The sequence below is a fragment of the Rhea americana genome, unplaced genomic scaffold, assembly GCF_003343005.1.
Source record: "Rhea americana isolate MKP2758 unplaced genomic scaffold, rheAme1 scaffold_219, whole genome shotgun sequence".
NCBI classification, from domain to species: Eukaryota; Metazoa; Chordata; class Aves; order Rheiformes; family Rheidae; genus Rhea; species Rhea americana.
In genome coordinates, this window is record NW_028186326.1 from 238,688 (window position 1) to 260,403 (window position 21,716).

At 40.7% G+C, this 21,716-nt stretch overlaps 1 protein-coding gene across 1 annotated transcript in view; it reads left to right on the forward strand.

The window, feature by feature from the left end:
* Window positions 1–445: 445 nt before the first annotated feature.
* Window positions 446–21,716, forward strand: part of SEC14L5 (SEC14 like lipid binding 5) — a 37,896-nt gene continuing 16,625 nt past the window's right edge. The window contains exons 1-6 of the mRNA XM_085305313.1: window positions 446–653; window positions 3,508–3,587; window positions 4,072–4,151; window positions 5,343–5,418; window positions 20,812–20,961; window positions 21,130–21,261. Of these exons, the coding sequence (XP_085161439.1) occupies window positions 5,356–5,418; window positions 20,812–20,961; window positions 21,130–21,261 (345 nt within the window). The 5' untranslated portion in view covers window positions 446–653; window positions 3,508–3,587; window positions 4,072–4,151; window positions 5,343–5,355. The remainder of the gene's footprint in view (window positions 654–3,507; window positions 3,588–4,071; window positions 4,152–5,342; window positions 5,419–20,811; window positions 20,962–21,129; window positions 21,262–21,716) is intronic.

Sequence of the window (21,716 nt, forward strand, 5' to 3'; positions counted from 1 at the left end):
TGCGCGGGGCTCGCCGGGGGCGGCGGCGCCCCGCCGTGTGCCCTGGCCCCCCCGGCACCTCCGTGTGGCGGCGGGGGCGACGCTTGGGGCCGGGGGCGGAAGGGCGGCTGTGCCGGGAGCCGCTGTTCCTGCGGCTCCAAAAAGCTGAAAGGGAAATTTAGTCATAATCCTTAGGGGATTAGAGAGAGCCGGTAAAAAATTGAGTGGTGGTGAGTGACAGACCTAAACCCCGAGCAGTCGGGCTGTGAATCACTTCATTTATTTTAAAAACCGACTTTAAAGTTTTGCTGGTTTCTGTCCTACTTAGGGAAAGTTGGAGAACGTTTAATCTCTTGTTCTCCAGTTCTTCTCATTAAAGCTTGATGACAGCTTGCTGCATATTAGGCTTATCTGTTCACCGTCCCCCTGCGAAAGCTCTGGAGGACTCGGAAGCGCCAGCGAGGTGGCCCCGGTGGCTGCAAGCACTTGTAGGAGCTCCACTGGCTGAACTCAGCGTGGGTTGCAGAGGGGGCAATGCCAGCCCTCCCTAGAAGCCGATCCTTCCTTCGGGCTAACAGTGYGCGGCCCCAGTTGGTCCTGGAAACTAGCTGCTCAACTCTGCTGAAATAACCTGGCYGACCCTCCAGTATTTCTGAACTTGAAGGCTGACCCTGGTAAGTCACTGCAAATGTGCTGATGTATTTGGGTCAGCTTCTATGTAAATCTCAATTGGCTTTAGGGTAGGGTTAAACCAAGCATGGGCTCTTGTACTCTGGGTGACTTTGTTTAACTCCTCCAAGTAGCAAAATCAGCTTGCAGGCTGTGTGAGAAGAGGATTGTGCCAACAGCACCACTGGTGTCTGGCTGAGGCTAGCAAGTGCACCGATGTGCAGTGTACTCGTGTTCAGAGGAAATCTGCCTGTGAACTTTGCATAGAGTGAGCTGAAACTGTTCTGTGCTGTCACTCTGCAGTGATGTGAAGGGACTTGACAATTGGACCTACTGTTGTTCTATGCATTAAGATGAACCAGAGCAGGTTTTCATTCTTAAGCTGAATTTAATGACTGTTACATGCATGCTGCCATGTTGATGGTTAAAAAGGCATATGTCATCACTCTCTGTGGAAAGGCAAGGAAAAAGATGTTTCTTTGAGACTGGTGTGAGAGAGGAATGAGACTGTTTCCTTCAAGAAAGATTGTCTACTGCTGCAGATTGCTAAATTTCAGTTAGCATTTAGTATGTGGTAGTGTAAAAGGACAATAATGCTTTTTCGGGCAAGAAAGTCCATTTTATAGTATGAGATGATGTGAAAGTATTGGGCATGATGCTTATTTTGCCACATAGATGAAGGACACGGCTAACTTCCCACAGCTTCAAGAGCAGASTGCTGCATGCTCTTCCTTTTTCTCTTCCCCTCTCAATCAGAAAACCTGTTCCTTATTGTCTTGTAAAGAACRTGTGAGTATTATTGTTTGAATTTGTGTTGCCCATCTTTTGGTTGTAATCAGCAACAGGACTCCAGGCATCTGTGCAAGGTGTAAGAAGAGGAGGCCAGACTCCATAATACAATGTGCTGCCTTAAAACTCTTCATACTCCCTTTCTCCCCACACCAGAGACATCTTTTAGGAGTAAGATGAAAAGGAATATAAAATCTTTTTGCCTGAGAAGACTATGTCTACTTCTGAAAGATACTAAAAGCTTCTAGCTGCACTATTTCAGTATGGAAGACTTGTTCAAGTTCTTGACTTATGTGAAGGAGCTCTAATAAATATCCTACTGCTTGGTACCATCTTGCTATTACATGTGCAAAGCATCAGCTACTATTTCAACATCTGCCAGCGTGGAAGGTGTTTAAGGCAGAGAAAATATAACCACACAGCTCTTCTTTCTCTCCATGTTGTCTACATTATTGCTTTATAAGGGGGAGAGAGAGGACCACAATGCCTGAAGAGCCTCCCTTTTGTAGCTGCAAATACCAGCTCCACCGGGAGTTGTAGCTGGCTTTCACTTGTCTTAATGCAGTAGAACTTGAGGAAGTCTGAAACTTCAATATTTCAGTAGTGCTGTGTTCCTCCTGCCCAAACTCTAAGAGAAAAACAAAAACCCCAACACTGCTCTCTTCTCTTCCAGCTGAAGAGAAGCTACCACAAGTGGGAGAAGTTACTGAAGTCATTAGATGCTGAGTTTCACCATACAGCAGGCAGTATTAATGTAGAAAGAGGTGACTGACCTCATGGTAGGATGACTGAGAAGCAAGGGTGAGGGARTTTTGGTTCAGGGCTTTTGTTTTTATAGTACATTTATATATAAAAAACAACTTTTTATTTCCACCCAACTGTCTATATTCTGTCAAATATGTCCCTCCTACAAACAATAATAGAATAAAAGGTAAACATATGGAAAATCCCTCAGGTACTTAATGGATGATTCTAAATAAAATGGAAACATGCAGTTAATATTACTGCTTCTGTTCCCCTTGCTGTATGCGTAGTGATGTGTACATAGTATTCCTTTTGGGAGCCCTCACTCTCTTCAGGCTCCAGCTAATATGTAACAGTAGCTCTGCATGCTGCATTTACATTACTTCTCATTAGAAACCTCACCTTTTTTTCTGAAATGCTACCAAAGTTACAGCCAGCAAATATATATGTGCCCAGGGGTTCATATACTTCCATATTAAAGTAAGCCTGCRCTCCTTCCCCCAGTATCCTGCCAGGCTTGTAATTATTTTGCTGCCTTCTAGGGTTCRGTTAGTTTGTGAATTGCTGTGTGGATTGTAGCAAAAGGGGTTCATAGGCCAACTGGACTCTGCAGGGAGCTTCAGACTGTAGACTCTCTGTGCAATTGGTGTTGCAGTTGAAGTTTTACTGGGTGCTTGAAATGTGGTAGCTGCTGTATACATTCGGGTGTGCAATACTTCCAATGTCTAACTGAGGTACTGAAATGATGAGCTGGAAATGTTGCTTCAATGCRTTAGCTGCTCTAACCTCTCTGATTTTATTTTTTTTAAACTGAACTGAGCTTGGCCAGCTGAGATCATGGTCTTCCCCAGCTTTCCCAGTGAATGGTTATAGGTCTTCCTCTTGATACAGATTGATGGTTATAAGTGATCAAGCTGCAGTTTAGTGAATCACTACTCTTTAGCTGAACTGTTTGCTAGCATRTGCTTTAAGCCAGATGCAAATACAAAGTAGAGGAGGTAGGCTGAGCCACTTTAGAGATTGGAGTGGTGTGATGGCTAGTTGAGCAGAAGACATGTTCTGTAGATGTGTAGCTTCCTTCTGACTTTCTTTACAATGTGGTTGAACACATCTGTTTGTAATTTGAGTGGAGTACATGAAATGATTTTTATAACATGTCTGACTTTGTAGTTCTAAAGCTCTGGAGAGATGCATGTGGTTAGCTAACAGGGCTTAGCTGGCTAATGGTAGAACCTGAAATATTATCATTGCTAATCATGTATGTGTATCTGTGCACAGAACTGCTTCACTGTTTTTTRTTTGTTTGTTTTTGTTTTTTTTTCCCAGAGGTTCTAGCTGRAGTCCCTCTTGCTTTGAGAAGCAGAATGACTTTCTCACAGTCTCCTTCTGAGAAGAGGACATAACAGGTCAGCCACTGCACTTTCTCAAAAGTATGAATGCTTTCTAGGGCATGTTTGCATTAACAGCTATCTGTCTTCCACAGCTCCTGGGGCCACAATAGTCTCTGGCCCTTTTTCCCTAACTTCCGTCAGTTAGGGAARTAGGAAGCAATAAAGCTGTGAAAAATCTGATGTTGCAGCTCCCAATTAGAAGGCAAACTCATAACTGATAGCAAGATCACAGCAAACTGTTTGACTAGCCTCTCTTGCTATATTTGCACTTACTCAGAAGGTTCCTGCGTGGCCGAGGTATTGCGGTTACATAATCATATTACAGCGTTGCGTTACAAGGTGCCCCTTGCTTCTCTTGGCTCAAATATCTGTTACCTGATAGCAGCCTGGGCTTCCTGGGTGCTTGCTTGCCCCCGTTCTGTTCACTTCAGTTTGAGCTGAATGCTTTACTGATGCATTCTCTTCTCTGTTTACTTGTTCTGCGTGAACTGGCTTTTAGTACCCATGAGGCTCTCTGAGATCCAGCAAGGTTTGACCATCTGATTGTGAGACTCATCTACAAACATCCCCCATTCTCAGGTACCAAACCTCTTAAAGCTTTATTTTTTTTTTCCTTTCCTTTGCTTAATGTTTAGATTTTCCTCAAAACAGTGTTTTGCAGCACTCTTCCTGGAGGAAAATATATCACTGGTTTTGTCTTTGAATTCATACTTCAGGTCCAATTTTTGGCTTAAATTGTCAGGGATAAGTTGTCTTGTGCTTCGAGTTCAGTGCTATGCTGCATCATGTCGCCAAGGGCTGTGTCTGCTTAACAGAAGAATTTGAGTGGGGTGGAATCAGCATAGTGTCTTGGACCAGCAGTCCGGTCTTTTGTGTTTCTGATGTTTGCAGATGGTATTAATAGGGGCCACATCCTAAAGGACTTGCAGAAAGCAGCTTACAAACATTTTAGATGTTTTACATTCTTCCTTCAGATGCTGATTATTGGTGCATGCTTGAGGGTTAAAACCCCAGCAAAAGAATCTGAGGGAGGAATCCTGATGAGAACAGTGAGAGGTGGATAGGAGAAATGAAATGCTGAGAACTGAATTGTTACCATTACATGCAGTTATTTTCCTAGTTCAGCTGGAAGCAGTGAGCATCCAGTCAGTGGGATGTGATTGCTAGCTATGCATCAGGCATGTTCTCTAAGCATGCTGTTTCCTTTTTTTTGGTGGTGTTAAAACAGCTGGATGCTACTGTGTGCACAAAAGTATTTAAAATCCTACCATACAGGAAGCCAACCCTTAGTGCTGGAAACAGTTGCAACATAAGGGATTTTGCAAGGTGGTATCAAACATAGTGCCAAAAGGAGTATCCTATTGGAAAAAAAAGTGTCACCATTTAAGTTTTGCAAGCCCGCTGAGCGGTTTCCTTCTCCAGCGTACAGTCAGTTGATTCTGACCTTACATCTCTGTTCTGTGCTTTATCATGAGTTTTGTTTAAGCTCTAAGTGGAATTTACTGCAATGGTGTTGGGAAGCAGCAAAGGACAGTATTGTTTACTAGATRCTAGATTGGGATTGCAGGCTGTGTTTCATTCTGTTTCTGCTGCTGTCTTGCTAAGTGACACAGGGCAAGATATTTTCCCTARTATGTCTCCTCCTCCCTATCTATGGAAAAGACTTAAGGCTTCTAGTAAGATCTGYAGGTGAAAATTGCTAGGACATGTTACAGTAGAGTTATGTTTTGTATAAAGGATCTAAAATCTGCTGTTTTCCTTCTGTTACAGGTGTGTAGTAAAAATGGTGCAGAAGTATCAGTCCCCTGTTCGAGTCTACAAATATCCTTTTGAGCTCGTCATGGCAGTGAGTAACACTCAGCACTTCTCTTGCGACTAAGGGCTGCAAACTCTGTCTTATTTGACTTAAGGCAGTGGGAGGTGGGAAACCGCAGTTTTGGCTAGTATGTYTTTTTGGCAGTCTTATAGGTACATTGTAGGAACAGAGGTTTAATTCTTATCTTTCATCCTTTATTCAGTTCTTTGTGAAAAATCAGATTAAACTAGATAATTAGTAGAGGAAAAGAAGAAAAAACTTCCATAACGTTTAAGAGTAATATCACAAAGAAGGAAAAAATATAACATTTGGGTGAATGGGGTTAGACAGTTTGTGGTCGGACAGTCTTTGCATTTGCACAGAAAAACCCATTCTGGCTAGAATCTATTGATTTGAGCAAAAATGACTGAAAAGTGATATTGAGATAGCTTCAGCCTGAATATTTTTGGATACTCAGTTTTTCTCATCCAAATCAGTATGTTAGGATATCTGTATCTAGAACTTAATTCTCAATCACAAATTTCAAAAAATTGTGATTTACAACATTTGAATTTTGAAATTTTAAAAAYTTTGAAATTTTCAAAAAAATCTTCCATATTAATCTTCCCCATTCACCCGATGATTGAAATGCTGGGAAATCTCTCTCTAAATTTTGTAATTTCCCAAAGAGTGTTCAGGGCTGTGATTGAAATTCTTTCGCTGGTGATGCGGAAAGTTAATGTGGCTACAGTGACTTCTTGGACAGGTACAGTTGAGGGGCATATGTGGTATTCTGAATTTTGCTACTRTTTTTCAAGGTATGTGCCAAGTCTTCTTCTGAAGAGCTTGCTCCTTGTATTTCAAGGGAAGCACTGAGCATTTGGGTATATCTGAGATTTGCATACAGATTCTTTGCAGTAATGTCTGCACATTTCAGTCCACTCGAGGATTCTCTGAGGGGTTGGTGCTTGAGGCTTTCTTAGTCTGCTGCTTTTTCTATTATCTGTGTTCCTTATTGAACATAGACATTAATTTGCTTTGGTCTGTTAGGGATCAGGAATGAAGATGAAAAGCTATAGCCTACAGATAGTTGAAATCATCCCCATGAGTAGAAGGGAGACCCTGATATGTGTTTTGTGTCTCTCTTGACAATAGTGCCTCTTTCGAATTTTTGGGAAATCAGTGCCATAAGATTTGCTTATCCAAAACAATCTCCAGTTTTCTATTTCGGTAGTTAAAACTGGATGAGAGATTCTTTGTGCCTAAGTATGTGTGTACCCCAAAGGCAGCAGTACTTCCTCAGCTAAGAACAGTTGTCATTCACCTTCGTACTTTCTGATTATCAAAATAAACACTTTCTTTTTTTATGCTTGGGTTCCCCCCCACTTCCCCCCCCCCCGCCTTTCCAGTCTTCTCTGAGTTTGCGGTGGTTGTTTAACAGCTAAGCCAGTGGCTTTCTGTAGGTACGGATGCAGCCTAAGGCTGCTTGTGGTGGTGAAACTTCTCTGGCTATGTTCTTTGCTATCTTAGTGTAGCCGGTCTTGGAATAAGATAGCAATGTTTGTTATGAAGAAACCAGTACTTTGCTGTATACATAGTGTTCCTCTTTTCTACTGTCTATATTAGTAGGATAACCCTAACACCAGATGCCCAACAATAGATTGGCTGCTAATACAGGAGTGTGGGTTGCCTCTAGACAAATCCTTTGTAAGCTTGTTAGCAGAATACCTAAAGGCCAGAGTTTGATGGGTTTATTTTTCAAGTTGCTTAATTTTATTTGATTTCAGTTTATTTACTTTCAATTTTGACTTTTTGACATGATAGAACTTATAATTCCCTGGAGTTTCAAGAYTAGGATTGTAAATGTCATCTTTTTGGTGTCGAGCAAACTCAAACTCCTGTTATCTTAGCAAAAGTATTAATTCTTTCTTATGTAGATTGTTACTTGTCCAAGGTCACCCAAAGGACTGTGTATGCATTAAAGAACTGAATATAGACCCTTTGATCCTACTCTGTCCTGTGGAAAATGTGTTCACAGCAGGTTTTTTTTTTTAAATCATGAATACCAATGTTGTAAATCCTCTGAAGACGGTGGTGTTCAAATCTAGTGGCAGTTCATGCAGGCAGAGTTGAATGCAGGCTTCCTTATTGTATTTGGTATGTTTAGAGGGAGTCTTCCATTTGTGTGGAGGCAGTACAAATTTCTCGGAGCTGTCAAGTGCTAGCTGTCAGTTGCTGGAAGTTTCACATGGAGCGTAGGCGTACAGTGAGGCTGTTTTGCTCTTGAGCACATGGTATTGCTGTTAATCTGCTTCAACGTAAATCTGACAGCAGCTTCCTCTGTACTGGGAACCTTGTATTCAGCTGCTTTCATCTTTTCTCCTCAAATGCTTTGTGCAAACCTTTGGAATGCCATGATCTCATACCCTGGCTTATGAGAGGAACCCAAAGGTCATGTGGGTGATCTCAAGACACCTCCTCGTTTTACAGGTCCCTGTGTCCCATTCAGCACGATATTCCTGTGCTTGATTCCTCATCTATATGGTGGAGAGGATCATTGTATTTTCTGTGGTCTGTTCAGGCTGTGTGTCATGAGGTGTATGTTAGAAAAAGTATTTTCATCCAGTACCTCTGGTGTTTGGGTCCCACTGTAGTAAGTAGTGTGCATCTCATTCAGTTATGAAGGTCTGAGAAACAGGATTGTCTTAGTCAAATGAGCCAAGCGATCCATTGCATCCTGAGCTTATTAAAGCATGTAGTGTTTCCCATGCCTTTCATTCAGCCCTACCATCAGAAACATGATTTGTTTTACAGGCTTCTCAAAAATGCATGTTTGCAACTCACCCACTAGACAGCTGCTTAACAGATGAGCCAGTACTTTTACTGACAATATGTTTGTTATAGTGGGTCTCTGCATAATTGTCTATGAATTTACACTCTGCTGATTACTAATAGTTCTGCAGCTCATATTCTGACTTTCGCAGGCTGTAGATTTAACAGATCTTCTGGTCTTTCRTAACACACATCCACTCTTGGTCTCTTCCCTGTGCATCTGAGGAAGTAACAAGGAATCAAGTTAGCAAGTCTCTTTAGGCCATTTAGAAGTTTTGATTTTTTTTTCTGAACAAAAGATGATCTTTCCAAACCTGTCCAAATTCACAGTGGTCTTTTTCACATGCTTTGTTTCTAATCTGCATTCACACTAAAGGACTGCAAATATTATGCTCTTCAAATTAAAACCACTCCCTGACATCTTTATCCCATATACTTGAAAAGAATTTTGACTTTTCTTTTGCTTTATCTTCTCATGTTTCTATTTGATTTTCTTTTTTCTTTTTTTCTTCTTTGTTTCTCCTTTTAATTGGAGCTGTTCTTGAACAGGTTCTCCTGCCAAGTTCATGCCTCCCAGGACCTGATCTTATGTTCTCTTCAATTAGATCAGCAAGTTTAAGATTGCACACCTCTCCTGATTTTACTTGAGAGCCAAGAAATCCCCAAATGGAAACAGTCTTTTTTTTTTTTTTTTTTTTTTTTTTTAAGTTTTATGCTAAAAATGTTAGAGAGAGAGGCAAATCCGGAAGGAGGGATATTTCTGCCAAATAGCTCGTGAGCGATAACTTTTTCTGAATGATGCAAATTTTTGTGAGCCCTCTCTGACACAGGGAGATAAGGCATTTGATTTGGGTTAGCAAGTCCAAAATGCGTAGTCATATAGGAAATGGAGCTAAGCTTGCATTTTTGATATTATTTGTTGCAACAAAATATTAGGTCAGATAAAAYGGTTTCAAACTGAGGCTTAAATTTGGGAGCTTTGTTCCCATTAATTTTAAAAGTACTGTCAGCCCTTTACACTTGCARTTGACATTATCTGCCATTTGGACATACTTTATAGTGTACCCTAATTTTTCTTAGGACTCTTCTTAACATTACGGAATCTGAAACACCCTCCGTAGGAACTCTTACATTGCCTTCTGTACTTAGCATGCAGTTTGAACTGCTTCAGTAGTATTGTAAATGAGGAACTTCTTGACTGTACTTCCGTTTGTTTTAAGTGTGTTGAGAGGACCAAGCAAGGCACTTTGTGTTTAGCTGTTATTCCTACTACTGGGAATTTCCGGTTTCTATTGAGTGTGAGTGGTCTTTCTGTGCAGTATGGTGCCAATGGAGGAATAGTATAGGATTCAGATCCTGAAAAGGGAACCCTGTACTTGTACATTTTGGTTAAAGGTATAAAATCCACACATAGACAGCAGTGACATATATTTCTCCCTCCTTGTTCAAGTGGTACTATTTAGTCTAAGGTGCTTCTGCTATGGTCTCCAGCAAAGTTGCATGCAATGCTAGTTTGGGACGGGATGTTGTTCTGTGAGCACATCTGCAGCTTGCAGCCTTTTTGTGTCTCATACATCCCTCAATGTCCAAATAACTCTGATTCTCTTCTAGCTTTGGTAGCAATTAACTGTTCTTTGCATTTAATTGATCTAGAGTTCTTGATTTTTTTTCCAGATAAGATAAAGTAGGAAATTAGTGGAACCAGGGATGGTGTATGCTTCTGTTTTTAAATAGGGCTTGAATGCTGTGGTAACTAACAAGCTGGGTGGCAAATTTAGTTCAGACTGTGAGATTGCAGTTTTATCTAGACTCAAACTACTTTACATGGAACTAGTGGTAGAAAATATTCCTCTCCACCTTCTTAACTCATCCTGTATCCCAAGCTCATAGCCTATCAAAAGCAATACTCCATGATCTCTTGTGAGATGTTTTTTTGTTGTTTCCCTCCTTCTTCCCCCCATGTGCCCAACCATACCAAAGCAGTCTTACTGGTATTTACTGGATTTGTCAAGCATCCTTGCGCTTGCCTGAAAATARTCAGCCAGGACACCAGCCTTGATTACACTGGCTATTTGCAAATTGGCAAACATGCTTTGAAGTCAGTGAAGCTTTGCTTGTTCACACCCATTGAGGATCTGGCCCACAGTACGTGTTGCAGTTAAACATCCAGTACAATTCAAATCAAAATGCATCTTATTTCACTGTCTTGCCTGCGCTCTTTTGTGCCGAAAGTGATAGAGAGTTTGCATATGCAATCTGGTTGAAAGCAGCTTCTTGCTATGCTAGCTGTCAAGATTAGCTGTAGGAGGAATAACTGAACACTGAGGTTCAGGTCCTGACAATTAGACTTCCTTCTGTTTACCTTTTCAGAATGATTTTTATTTAAACCTTTTCAGCATCAGCATGTATCATGTTACAGATGTTAGATTTTTAAGTAGCTTTATTTGATGACTTCTTCCTGTCACATCTAGCACGTTGATAGTATAAAGAGATTGTTTAAATCCTGATATATTGTGCATGCTCTGCTCTCTAATGCTGTGGTGTTTTAAAGGATTCAGTGTTTCACTGATTGAGGCAATGACTGTTTGGCAGTAGAGCCTCTGAGCCCTCTTGTGCCGGGTAATATAGACACCATAGAAAGCTTAGTTCAAACAGCTTGCAGTATGCATCAGTAGCAGGCAAAATGGTGGGTGAAAGGAGTATAATGCACAAGCAGAATGATGACTAGTAAGAATCATATTAGTTCTGTGAGTTTGTTTAGAATGACAAGTTCAGTATGCATGTGGCAATATGCATATGCAATATGCATGCACATCCAGATACCAAGACTGCTATCTTGCTACATAAGATTTGCAGATTGGCTGTTCAGGTCAACTACAGTTCAATATTTCACAGTGCTTATAGCACAAATGTATCACAATATATATTTTTGGAGTTTCTACATACTTAATGGTAATTACAGAGTGGAATATCCCAGAATGAAATTACAAGTTATTGTCATTATTCTAAGTGATATCCCAGACTGATTTTTAYATAAAGAAAAGTGGAGTCTTAGAAGAAATATTTGATACTGGTTCATAGCCTCTGCTTTCAAGGTTGGGCCCAGGTAGAAAGCACCTTGCTGCAGGGAAAACTGAGCAGTTCTGGCAGCTGGAATCTCTCTGAAGCAGTAATGATGATGTGGCTGTGCAGAGCAACTGAAGGGACTGCGTGGAGCTCCAAGTGCAGCATCTGTGGGAATGACAGAGAGGAGGTGCCTGCAGTAGCTTGCTACCCACAGTATCTCTGGATTTCTGCAAATGGCATGCAGTAGTGTTTGGCAGTATGTGGGCCTACATGCCCTGTGTTCATTTAGCTCCTTTAGAGCTACTATTACGTACATAAATGACACAGTTTTCAGATCCTGTCTGAAATGGAATTTCTGGTTGAGGTTATGCTAGAATTGAAGAAGCAAGATGCAGGGGGAAATGTATTTTTTAAGTAGTTATTCTTTGGTGTTCAATCCTTGTCAAACACAGTATACATTAAAGAGTTATCTACTCACTTTAACATGATTGKTAGATATATAGAACTTTTACCTCCTGAATGCAGACAAATGATCTTTGGATTTGGATGCTGTCTTCAGTCATTTGTGGTGCAAGGTATTTTAAAGGAAGACAGCTTCCCTTGTCTCCTCTTTTTCTGCTGTGTTTTGAAAATATTTGTTGCGACTATCTCAAGTTACTGGGTTAACGTTTTACATTCAAGATCTACTGTCGACTCAAGATATGCTGCTTCAGTGTGACTTGATGGTTTTGAGACCGCACAGTCAAGATGCAGTTTAAACATCACAACATCTTACTGCTGAGAAACATTTGGCAACAAAAGTCTGAAAGTAATGATCCCCATGTCAGCTGGGAAGATTTCCTACAGCTGTACTCACTCATTCAGTCCTGCCACCTCCTTCTTTCAATATTAAGCAAAATGAGTGAGCATTAATCAGGCTGTGCAAACAGCTGACATTTCTCTTGAGCTTATGGTGTGGGGTATTTCCCCTCCAGTGAGAAGAAAGCGTTTGGTAAATTTGCTCTACTAGGAGCAAATAGAAGAGCTGTTTATTCATTCAGGGTTCTGGCAAACACCTCCTGACAACATTTGTCCCCTCTGGCCTGCTTAGTGTATACTGTTGGCATCATGCAAATCTCTTCTTTAATAGTTTTGCTTTGCAAGTTCTAAGACTTTGTTTACTTGGAAAGAATGTTTAGGAGAGGTTAGTGCTTGCACAATATGTAGATTTGGAGATGAGATCTGAGCAATTCCGTCATTCAAGGAATCTGCGTAGGGTCTTCCCAGTTCTCTTTGATCGTCTTCTCCAGCTGCAAGATGGAGGCTTACTGCATTAAAGTAGGATGAGTGGCATCTCAAGCTTAACCTGATCAGTGCAGTCTAATGCTAGAATGGAAGAGTTCCAAAGCTGTCATTTAATGGCATTCCTGCATAGTGCAAGGAGAGACAATGTAGCTTCAGGTGTCACCAATGCCTTGTATTTCAGTAGAGCCTAAAAACCTCTTCTCTATTCTACAGAATGTATGAATGCAAAAGATAAACCATGATCAGCAGTTTATTATTGAAAAGAGGTGGGAAAATTTGGAACCATCAGCAATTGTAAAATCTCAGCCAGTGTACAGGTGGGTTTTGGAGTTTGTTTGGTTTTTGTTTTTTTAACTCTTAAGCGTAGTCCAGCAGCTTCTGGCAATGACAGATTGTCCTGCTAACTACCAGGGACTACTTTGTGAGTCAACCTTTTTGATTTGGAGTGGTTCATTGGGCAGTATGTGTTTGACATAGCGCTTGTTGTGTTTTGCTCTTCAAGGCTGTAGTCACCTGAGATGTACCTGTTCAGTGCATCTGTCTCTACCCACAATGGGCTATGCAAATGTGTGCAACTAACTAGCAATAATTCCTGAATAAAGCGTGACTTTCATAGGTATTTGTAAGGGCCGGTGCATTCTGTGCTGTTTGTGACTTGAACTGCGCCCTAAGTTTCTCCTCTTAATAAGCAAATGAAAATGCTGTAGCAGAGTAGCTTAAATAGGATGTTATTTTTTCTCAGGCAGGAGATCGGACACACTGGTGATTTCCTGAGTTAGCTGTGTACAGCTRCAGTGCATGTCCAGGTTTTAGTAGGTTTGCTGTGTCACTCAGTTGTGCTTGTATTGTAATAACCAGCTGCTGCTCTCTGAATTGTTTCTTTCATCAGATCTGAAGAAATGAGGTAGATTATTGGCTGTAGTCCAAGGAGAGACAACACTAGGTCAATGTTTATATCTACAGTTCTGAGGTCCAATAGGCTTCTGACTGTGCAGATCTTCTTCTGTTTCCTAGCAAAGATATTTTTGCTCAGGCTCCAAAGAATTTTGCTCTTTTGCAGCTGCTTTGTATCTCCTTAAAAAGGTGTAACCTTTCCACTGACTTCACTGCATTTTGTATGCCAAATGTCTGTTTGATCGCTCCCCCCCACCAATTGTTCTGTGTACTTTGTTYTGTGCTGTCTGTAGGTAGCAAGAAATAGGTCTCTGTTCTAGCCATTATGGAGTAAATAGATTATTACATCTCGTGAATACGTATGCAGACCTGTGGTTCTCTTCAGCGCTTAGACTAAGTAGTGGAAGGGAGTGCTGGGTAAAATGGTTGCTTCTTGGAAGGCCACATTCTGAAAACACCTGAATCTGGGGAGAGTGATTTATGCGTTATTAGAGCTGGTCAAAATCCATCCACTTCTACTAGCAATGATAAGGAGTCTTATCCTTCTCTTTAGTCATCTCTTTTCAAAGGGATGATGATCTGGGCATCTTTAGCTTAAAACTTGGTATAATCTCCTCTTCTTTCTCCTTTCCCCTGAATACAGATGTACATATTCTCCCTTTATTCTGGGAAATTGCACATGGCTGTAACATGACCATGAGGAATCTTGTTAGTTAATACAAATTTAAACTTTGTTTAGTCGTGAAAGTTCTCTGCTCCTAGCCTAAGGGCGAAGTCTTCTACTCGTAAACTATTCAGTCTCTGTCTACATCAGGTGAATAATAGCTTAGTTCCTTCATGTGTCTTTTATAATGTCATTTTTCACAGTAACTGAGCTTTTACATGCTTGAAGATCCCCCTCTGAGTTCAGCTTAGCATACAGGAGTCAGTCCATAGATTTTTTTTTGTTGTTGTTGTTTTACCATTTCTGTGCTCTTGCCWGCATCTGAAACAGCCGATTTCTATGCTGCCATCTCTAAGGATCTCCATATACACACACACACACACATATATGTGTGTGTGTGTGTGTATATATATACATATATATATATATATATATATATATATATATATATATATATATATATATATATATAAAAGGCAAGCCCATGCAGTCCACTTCAGAGCATCATTCTTCAAATAGAAGGTGGATGTTTTCCTGCTAGCTGCTATTTCAAAATAGCTTGGTGTTTCTGTGGACAGCAGTATTTAGCATGCAGGTTCTTTATGTTGAATCTGCTAAAGGATCTGCATGCTGATAGGGAAGATCCAAGCCAGGTGCCTTTTTGCTCTATATTACTGGAAAGCTTAAAGAGCCTATCTTAGAAAGATGACTGGTGGGGTGAGAAAGCCAGAACTGCTGCTCTGGGAGTCAGTATGCAACCTGTGCTGCTTCCTGTATTTTCCACTTCAGTTTTCTTTCATGAACAAAGAGGGTAACATTTCCTCCAGGATATTATGATACGAAACTAGATAATTTAACTTGAGAGCTATGTCTTGCTGGAGCACATTGGACCACTCAGGACTTAGCAAGCAGTGGACTGGAATAAAGTGTCAGGAGTCTGTATATTTGCAGGAAAGTTCAGTTTTCAAGGTGTCTTGTTTCATGCAGTAATTCAGTACTAGGACTTGCTTGTTATTTTGAATTCCTGAGGCCTCTGYTGTATAATTGATTGCAAGGTCACTTGCTGGAAAGGTTGTTGAAACCCACAGAGAAGAAAGGGGAGTAGCTGTTACAAAGATCTAAACCTCTGACACTGTGCTGTAGTTCTCTGGATCATATATGAAGCAAGAATGTTGCAGTCATCTATCTATCTACTGGAGATGAAATTGGAGAGGGGAGCAGGAACATTCTTGTACTGTTGATATGTGTAACGCCTAGGTACTACGAAGATGAAGAACTCAAGGGAGGACTGCTTTGCTTTGGAGCAAGGTGGACAAGCAGGCATGTGGTGGACAGGGTGTAGAGCAGGGTAATCTTCACTTTTCTCTGTGGTTGTGAGGCTTAARAATGTCATTTTTTGTTTTTGACACTCATATGCTTGTATGACATGTTCTCTTTTGGCATCCAGTTGACCTTCAGAGCAATCTGTTATCACAGATGCATTTTTAAAAAACTGTTTGTGTATTTGATCAGCAATTTAGAATACTTTTAAGTATGGCTTCCTTGTGTTGCCCACAAAGGCTCTATTATCGGGGAAAACAAACTATTTAGGTGATTTTGGCTATCACARTGTTGTCCCATAATCTCATTGGCCAGCATAGGTAAAACTGCMCTCTGCAGACACATTTCTCAGCAGATTGCTGGCCAAACCTTGTTACTGCCTGGCAAAAACTCCATCAAACCTCTTTACTGATTTTATAGTCAGGCATATCACAGCTGGTTAATTGTGGCTCAGTGTGGTTAATCATCTGTCAGCTCCTGTGGCACTAATTCGTCTTGGACTGAGATGTAGAGGTCATCTTGTAAGCAGTCTGAAATACCCTGTCCGTGCCATCTCTAATCATGCTTACGTAATAAAATTGGATGTTCCCCTTCCCCAGCACCCCAGGCAGTGGCAGTCGTCCTACCGCTATTTGGCCACATGGGTTCCCTCAGCACACATGCTAAGGTGATTTAGAATAGCTGTGAAGGTCAAGCCAATGTCTATGTTTGTATGAAGATGTCACTAGCCTTTGCACAGATTTCCCCTCTTGTTTTCCCTTCAGTATAAAATGAAATTTTGGCACTATTGAAACTCAGTATCTGATACGATTTTTTTCCTGCGTGATCTAAAGTAAAACATCATTTCACACCAGAAATTCTCATTTGTTTTCTACTCCAGAATTTCTTTATATTTTAAATGCACCAAAGAATGAAGGTTGATAATTCCATGCAAAATACCTAGAAGAGTTGAAACAATCTGAAATTCCTCTGTCTTCACTGAGCTCTACCGTGAACTTAGAACTTTAAWGATGTGTAATTTCCATCTGAGGGAGATTTGTATGAAGTTTTAAATGACATTTGTATGTTGGTCAGATGATGTATGCAATCTAATATGAAAAGCAGTTGCTCTGGTTTCTGCAACAATATTTTTGTGACAAATCTAGGACAAAAGCTTAACGTAAAGAAAGTCACTTGTGGGCCTGAGCCTGAGTCAACCAGCTCTTGTGAAACAGTTGTATTAGGGGTGAAGCGGTCTCTTAAGAAGCACGCTACTGTGAAGTTTAAGAAAAGAATTATTGTAAACTGGGCTGTTAAAATAGTTTGCTTGGTTAATCAGGTGTGTGCAGTGCCCTGGGTTGCCTAGACAGTTCCTGCAACAGCTGTTGATTTGCTTGGAGATTTTCTTTAGTCAGCACTGACTTCATGTCAGATCAGAAGACTGCTGGAAAATGCATTCCAAGCCTGGGATTCAGTGTGAAGTGTTGGCTTGTTTGGGCTGGAGGATCTGCAGGTGAGCACAGTGTTAGCTAGTTTTGCCTGCATATGTTAATACCAGTAGGGTTTATAAGAGGGGAGGAAGTGGCTTCACCAAACCTTTCTTTTCTTCTCCCCTTCCCCCCCCCCCCAATTTGATTCTGTTCAAGACTTCAGTCATCAAGGTTCTTAGTTTTAAGAAATCTTGTGGGCATGCTCTTAGGAAAAACAGGTGACCTGATACTACTGTACTTGTTTGTGGAGGTGGAGGAGTCAGAGAAGGGAAAGACAAATCCTGGTTCCTGTACACTAGTCAGTGCAGAGTTACTGCAGCAAGGAGATGAAAGGGCAAATGCAGGCAGATTAGCTGCTGATGTATTAAAACAAGCTAATACTAAGCCTTTCATTTGGCTCAGATGTTCTGTCATTCACTCTGCAGAATCACAGAGGAGAAGAAAATGGCCAGTTTTTGCAATGGCTGACAACTTCTAAGACACTTTTCTGTCTTTAACTTCCAACAATTTCTCTGAAGCAGAAATGTACTGTTGTGTTTAGATACTGATTTTGATAAGAGGATACTGGGTGCGAGAGATGGAGTAGTCCCCTGATAGCTCAGTCTCTTCTGTGATTTAAGATCAGGCATGTTAACAGTATAATTTTATTGTGACTGAAGCATGGCATTTCAGCTGTCCTTCATATGTCTCAGCCATTTTTGACCTGCTATATTTTTAGAGTGGTTGAGCAAGGAAGATTAGCAAAGGACTTAACATTGATGTGTGAAAGGAATTCTTTTTCAAATATGGAAACGCTCTGCCTATTTAAGTGATGGGTTTTGGTTGTTATCGCTGTTATATCACTAGGGCTGTGCATTGACATGACTTTGTTCTTTCTCCAGATGTTGTTAACTCTCTGAAGCAGTAACTGTGTGATTGTGCTGTTTTAATAGTTGTCCTAGTCTTGTTTTTGCTATATTTAATGACGATTTTTTTTGAGAAGCCTATCTCTGCATAAGTCAGATGTTTACATAGTGGAGAAAGCAACTGTGTTTTGAGAATCAGCAGTTTTTCTTCAAATCAGAGTCTGACATACCTATGTTATATTCAGTAGAGTTGTATGGGACTTCATTTGCAACGTGGTCTTTCAGTGGAAAGGAGGCTCTTAAAACTCCTGGTAAAAGTGTTGAAGTGAGGCCTTTGGAGATGATCCCTGTGCTCTGATCATTCAGTGTTCTGGAAGAAAAGATCTYGTTTCTCTGTCAATTCCCTTCCAAATGTTTGTGGCACAAGAAGTAGAGGAAGAGAAGTGAGATCACTATACTTGGGCCTTTCTTCCTGCCTAGCTGCTGGGAGAATTAGGTGGAGTTGGGCCAGCCTTTGTTTTCATTGTAATCTTGRAGTCCTGGAACCTAATGTGTTGTCCACTTGCATGGAGCTGAGAGCTGAAGTAGGGGAGTACCTTGCATGAGTGCAGCCAGCAAGAGATATGGTGCAGCATAGCTGAGGGTGAGGAGGGCTTACCACTCCTAGAAAGACTGAAGCGTGAGGGGGAAAAAAAMCAGGGATATTTAGACAAGCATAATTTGTTAGGTGTCTGCACAGTCCTAGTGCCGTTCTTCTACGAACCTGCTGACATTCAAGGTGTTTTCTAGCCTTTATGCTAACTGCTATTTTCTGAAGTCATGGGATTAACTGGGGGCAGTATTCTTTTGGGATAGGGTTTCTGGTTAAGTTTTTTGCTCTAGTAGCTAAAAATGGATAGTCTGGATGGCCTGAAGAGACTTTTGCTTATATATGCTAGAAGAGAAAAGATTATCAAGGAAGAAAAGAGTACCCTGAGACAGCAAAAGATGGTAATTTGGAGTATGGAGGATTGGGAGAGGGCAGGTGGAAGAACAGGTAAGAAGTACTAATTTTGCCCTGAGAAAGTTAGCATGCTGATAGCTGTAGACCTCAGAAGGCAAGTTATTAACTTTTGCTGTGTGACCCTTGAGAAAAGTGTGGTTTACTAGGAAATGGGTAGCTGGGAGCATCCTTCAGCAGTGTCTGATATCCTTCCATGAATTTCTATCATGACAAGTTAAGCTTCTTAAAGCAATGAGTGAGTATTTTTTTTTTTTTGGTCATATGCACCCAGGTGTTGGAAATAGTCGTTTGCCATGGGAATTTTTGTATTTATCTAAAACATGTTTTAGGCTTTCTGAAAGATGCCTTGCAGGCACAGTGAAAGTTGTCCAACAAATGTAGCAAAGTGGGTAGAAGGTTACTTAGAAGGGGAGAATGATTTAAATACTTATGTACTTTGTTTATGGCCAGAATTTCAGTTGGTGGTCACGGCTTGCACTCTCCTTTGGATACTAGAGCAATAGAGTAACCTGAAATAACTTATGTTCCATTGGGAGATCTAGGAAGAAGAGATAGGGCATGTATCCTTAAGCGCCTGAGCTATTTTAAGAGCAGGTATTATTCCCAGCATCAGGGTACGTAAGTATGTACTGGGGCAACCAGTCTTTCAAACTGCTGTGATAATAGGTAATGCAGCCCTCCTTGAGCATGCCCATAGCATTGTGCATGTGTTGACAGTAGAGCTGATCTCAGTCATGATCACATTAACTCCTTTTTTGTGGTAGATAAAAGTGTAAATGCCCTTGAGAGAATTACGTGCTGTGTAAGATGCTTGTGTGTCTCAGAAGATGAGAAGATTGCAGTAGCTCATAGAGGTTAAGCACACAGAACGATAGTGGAAAAATCTTATGACCAAAGTGGTCTAACTCTCTATGAGAGAGTGCACAGGTTCTCTAGTGACAGCTGTAGTTGAATCCCAGGCTGCTTATGCAGTGTATGCTGGTGTTGCTTCAATTACGTACTCATAATAGCATCCTCATATGCAAGACTACTTTTTTCAGAAATTCAAGAAAAATGCTTCATCCTCTAAAGATCTTGCAATATAATGAGATACTGACAAGTAGGGAGAAGTTGAGGGGGGGAAGCAACAGTAGGTAACATTTATGCAATTTAACTTCATTTGCTGCAAGTGTCATGGAAAAGTGGATTTTTGCTAGAGCTGGTGAAGAAGCTTTGCAAAAAAAAAAGAGCTTTCAAAGGGCTGTCAGTCAATTAAAATAAAGGTTTCGGATTCAGGACGGAATTGTTGTAGAAATAGGTGAATCAAAGCAAATGGTCAGTAACTGGTAGTCTTATCCTAGATATCTTGCAATATAATGAGATACTGACAAGTAGGGAGAAGTTGAGGGGGGGAAGCAACAGTAGGTAACATTTATGGTGTCATGGAAAAGTGGATTTTTGCTAGAGCTGGTGAAGAAGCTTTGCAAAAAAAAAAAAGAGCTTTCAAAGGGATGTCAGTCAATTAAAATAAAGGTTTCGGATTCAGGACGGAATTGTTGTAGAAATAGGTGAATCAAAGCAAATGGTCAGTAACTGGTAGTCTTATCCTAGATAGTCTGGAGTGACTATTGAGCATATCCCATTTTTAAGGTATAGGGGTAGTATATAATTTGTTAAAATAGCTTCTTCATCCAGGCAATATGTCTGACTTAAATTTTGTTCTGAGTCTAGTCTTAAACTAGCAGATATTATGCTAGCTGAAGACCTGGCTTGTGACATTCAAGTTCTTGATTCCCTATCTAATATTCTTTAATAACAAGCTTTTGTTTCTGCTTTGTGTGTGAAAGAAAAGATACACTAAGGCATACTTAGCTTGATGACTGACAGGAGCTAAAGCCAGCTCTGTTCATGACTACTTTGCTTTAACACCTCCCACACACACACCCCGGGTTAGCTCCCCTTTCCTCAGAAGTGAAGATGATCAACAGATCTCCCTGTTTGACTCTTGCTGTAAGGCAATTCATAAATTCAGAACGAGTTAAGATGGATCTATCGAGAAGCCGAAACTTGCTCTGTTTTCACTTCCAGGCATATGAAAAGCGCTTTCCCACATGTCCAGAGATTCCAGTCTTCCTGGGGAGCGAAATCCTGCATGAATCCAAAAGTGATGATGGAGCTATACATATCATTGAACGGAGCTGCAAACTGAATGTGGATGCTCCTAGGCTGCTAAAGAAGGTGAGTGGAATCTAGGGGCACAGTCTTAGGTTTTATTGGTTGGCACAGATTAGTAAAAGCTCTAAGGCTGTAGCCATGGGAGCTTTGCTCCTAAGCTTGCAAAGGGTTGATTTCTGATTTCTCCCTACTCTTTCCGTGTTTGTTTGTTTGTTTCTTCATCCTTTTCAGATTGCAGGGGTAGAGTATGTTTTCTTCATACAGAAAAACACAGTGAACTGGAAAGAGCGAACTCTCCGCATTGAAGCACACAATGAGACTTTTGCCAACCGTGTTGTTGTCCTTGAGACATGTAGTTACTCAGTAAGTGCCTTTTTCTACTTGTCTGTGAAGGAAGTATTGAAAGTCATTTGCTAACATACAGGGTGAAGTTGCTTGAATGAGTTTGAACACTGGACTGTAGCATACTACAGTTGGAAACTCTTGGACTGGAAGGCTGAGTCTTAGGGAACAAGCCTTTTCCAATCTTTTCTGATTGATTGGAGTGTTAGGTCGAGAATGAGAGTAGAAAAAAATGGTTGGAATTCCAGTTAATAAAAACTCTAGAGCTTGGGCATAGTATTTAATGTGGACATTTAGAAGGAAACCCATAGTATTTATTATAATGGGAGATATGATGAGGTCTGGCAATTAACTTTCCTTTTTGTCTACAAATAAGTGCAGGTTTTAAGATGTTGTGATGCTATTCTTGTCTTAAATATTTGGATAAAAATCTTGAGCCTTATTTGTGGCCTGGGATGTTTCACTTAGTGGCTGTA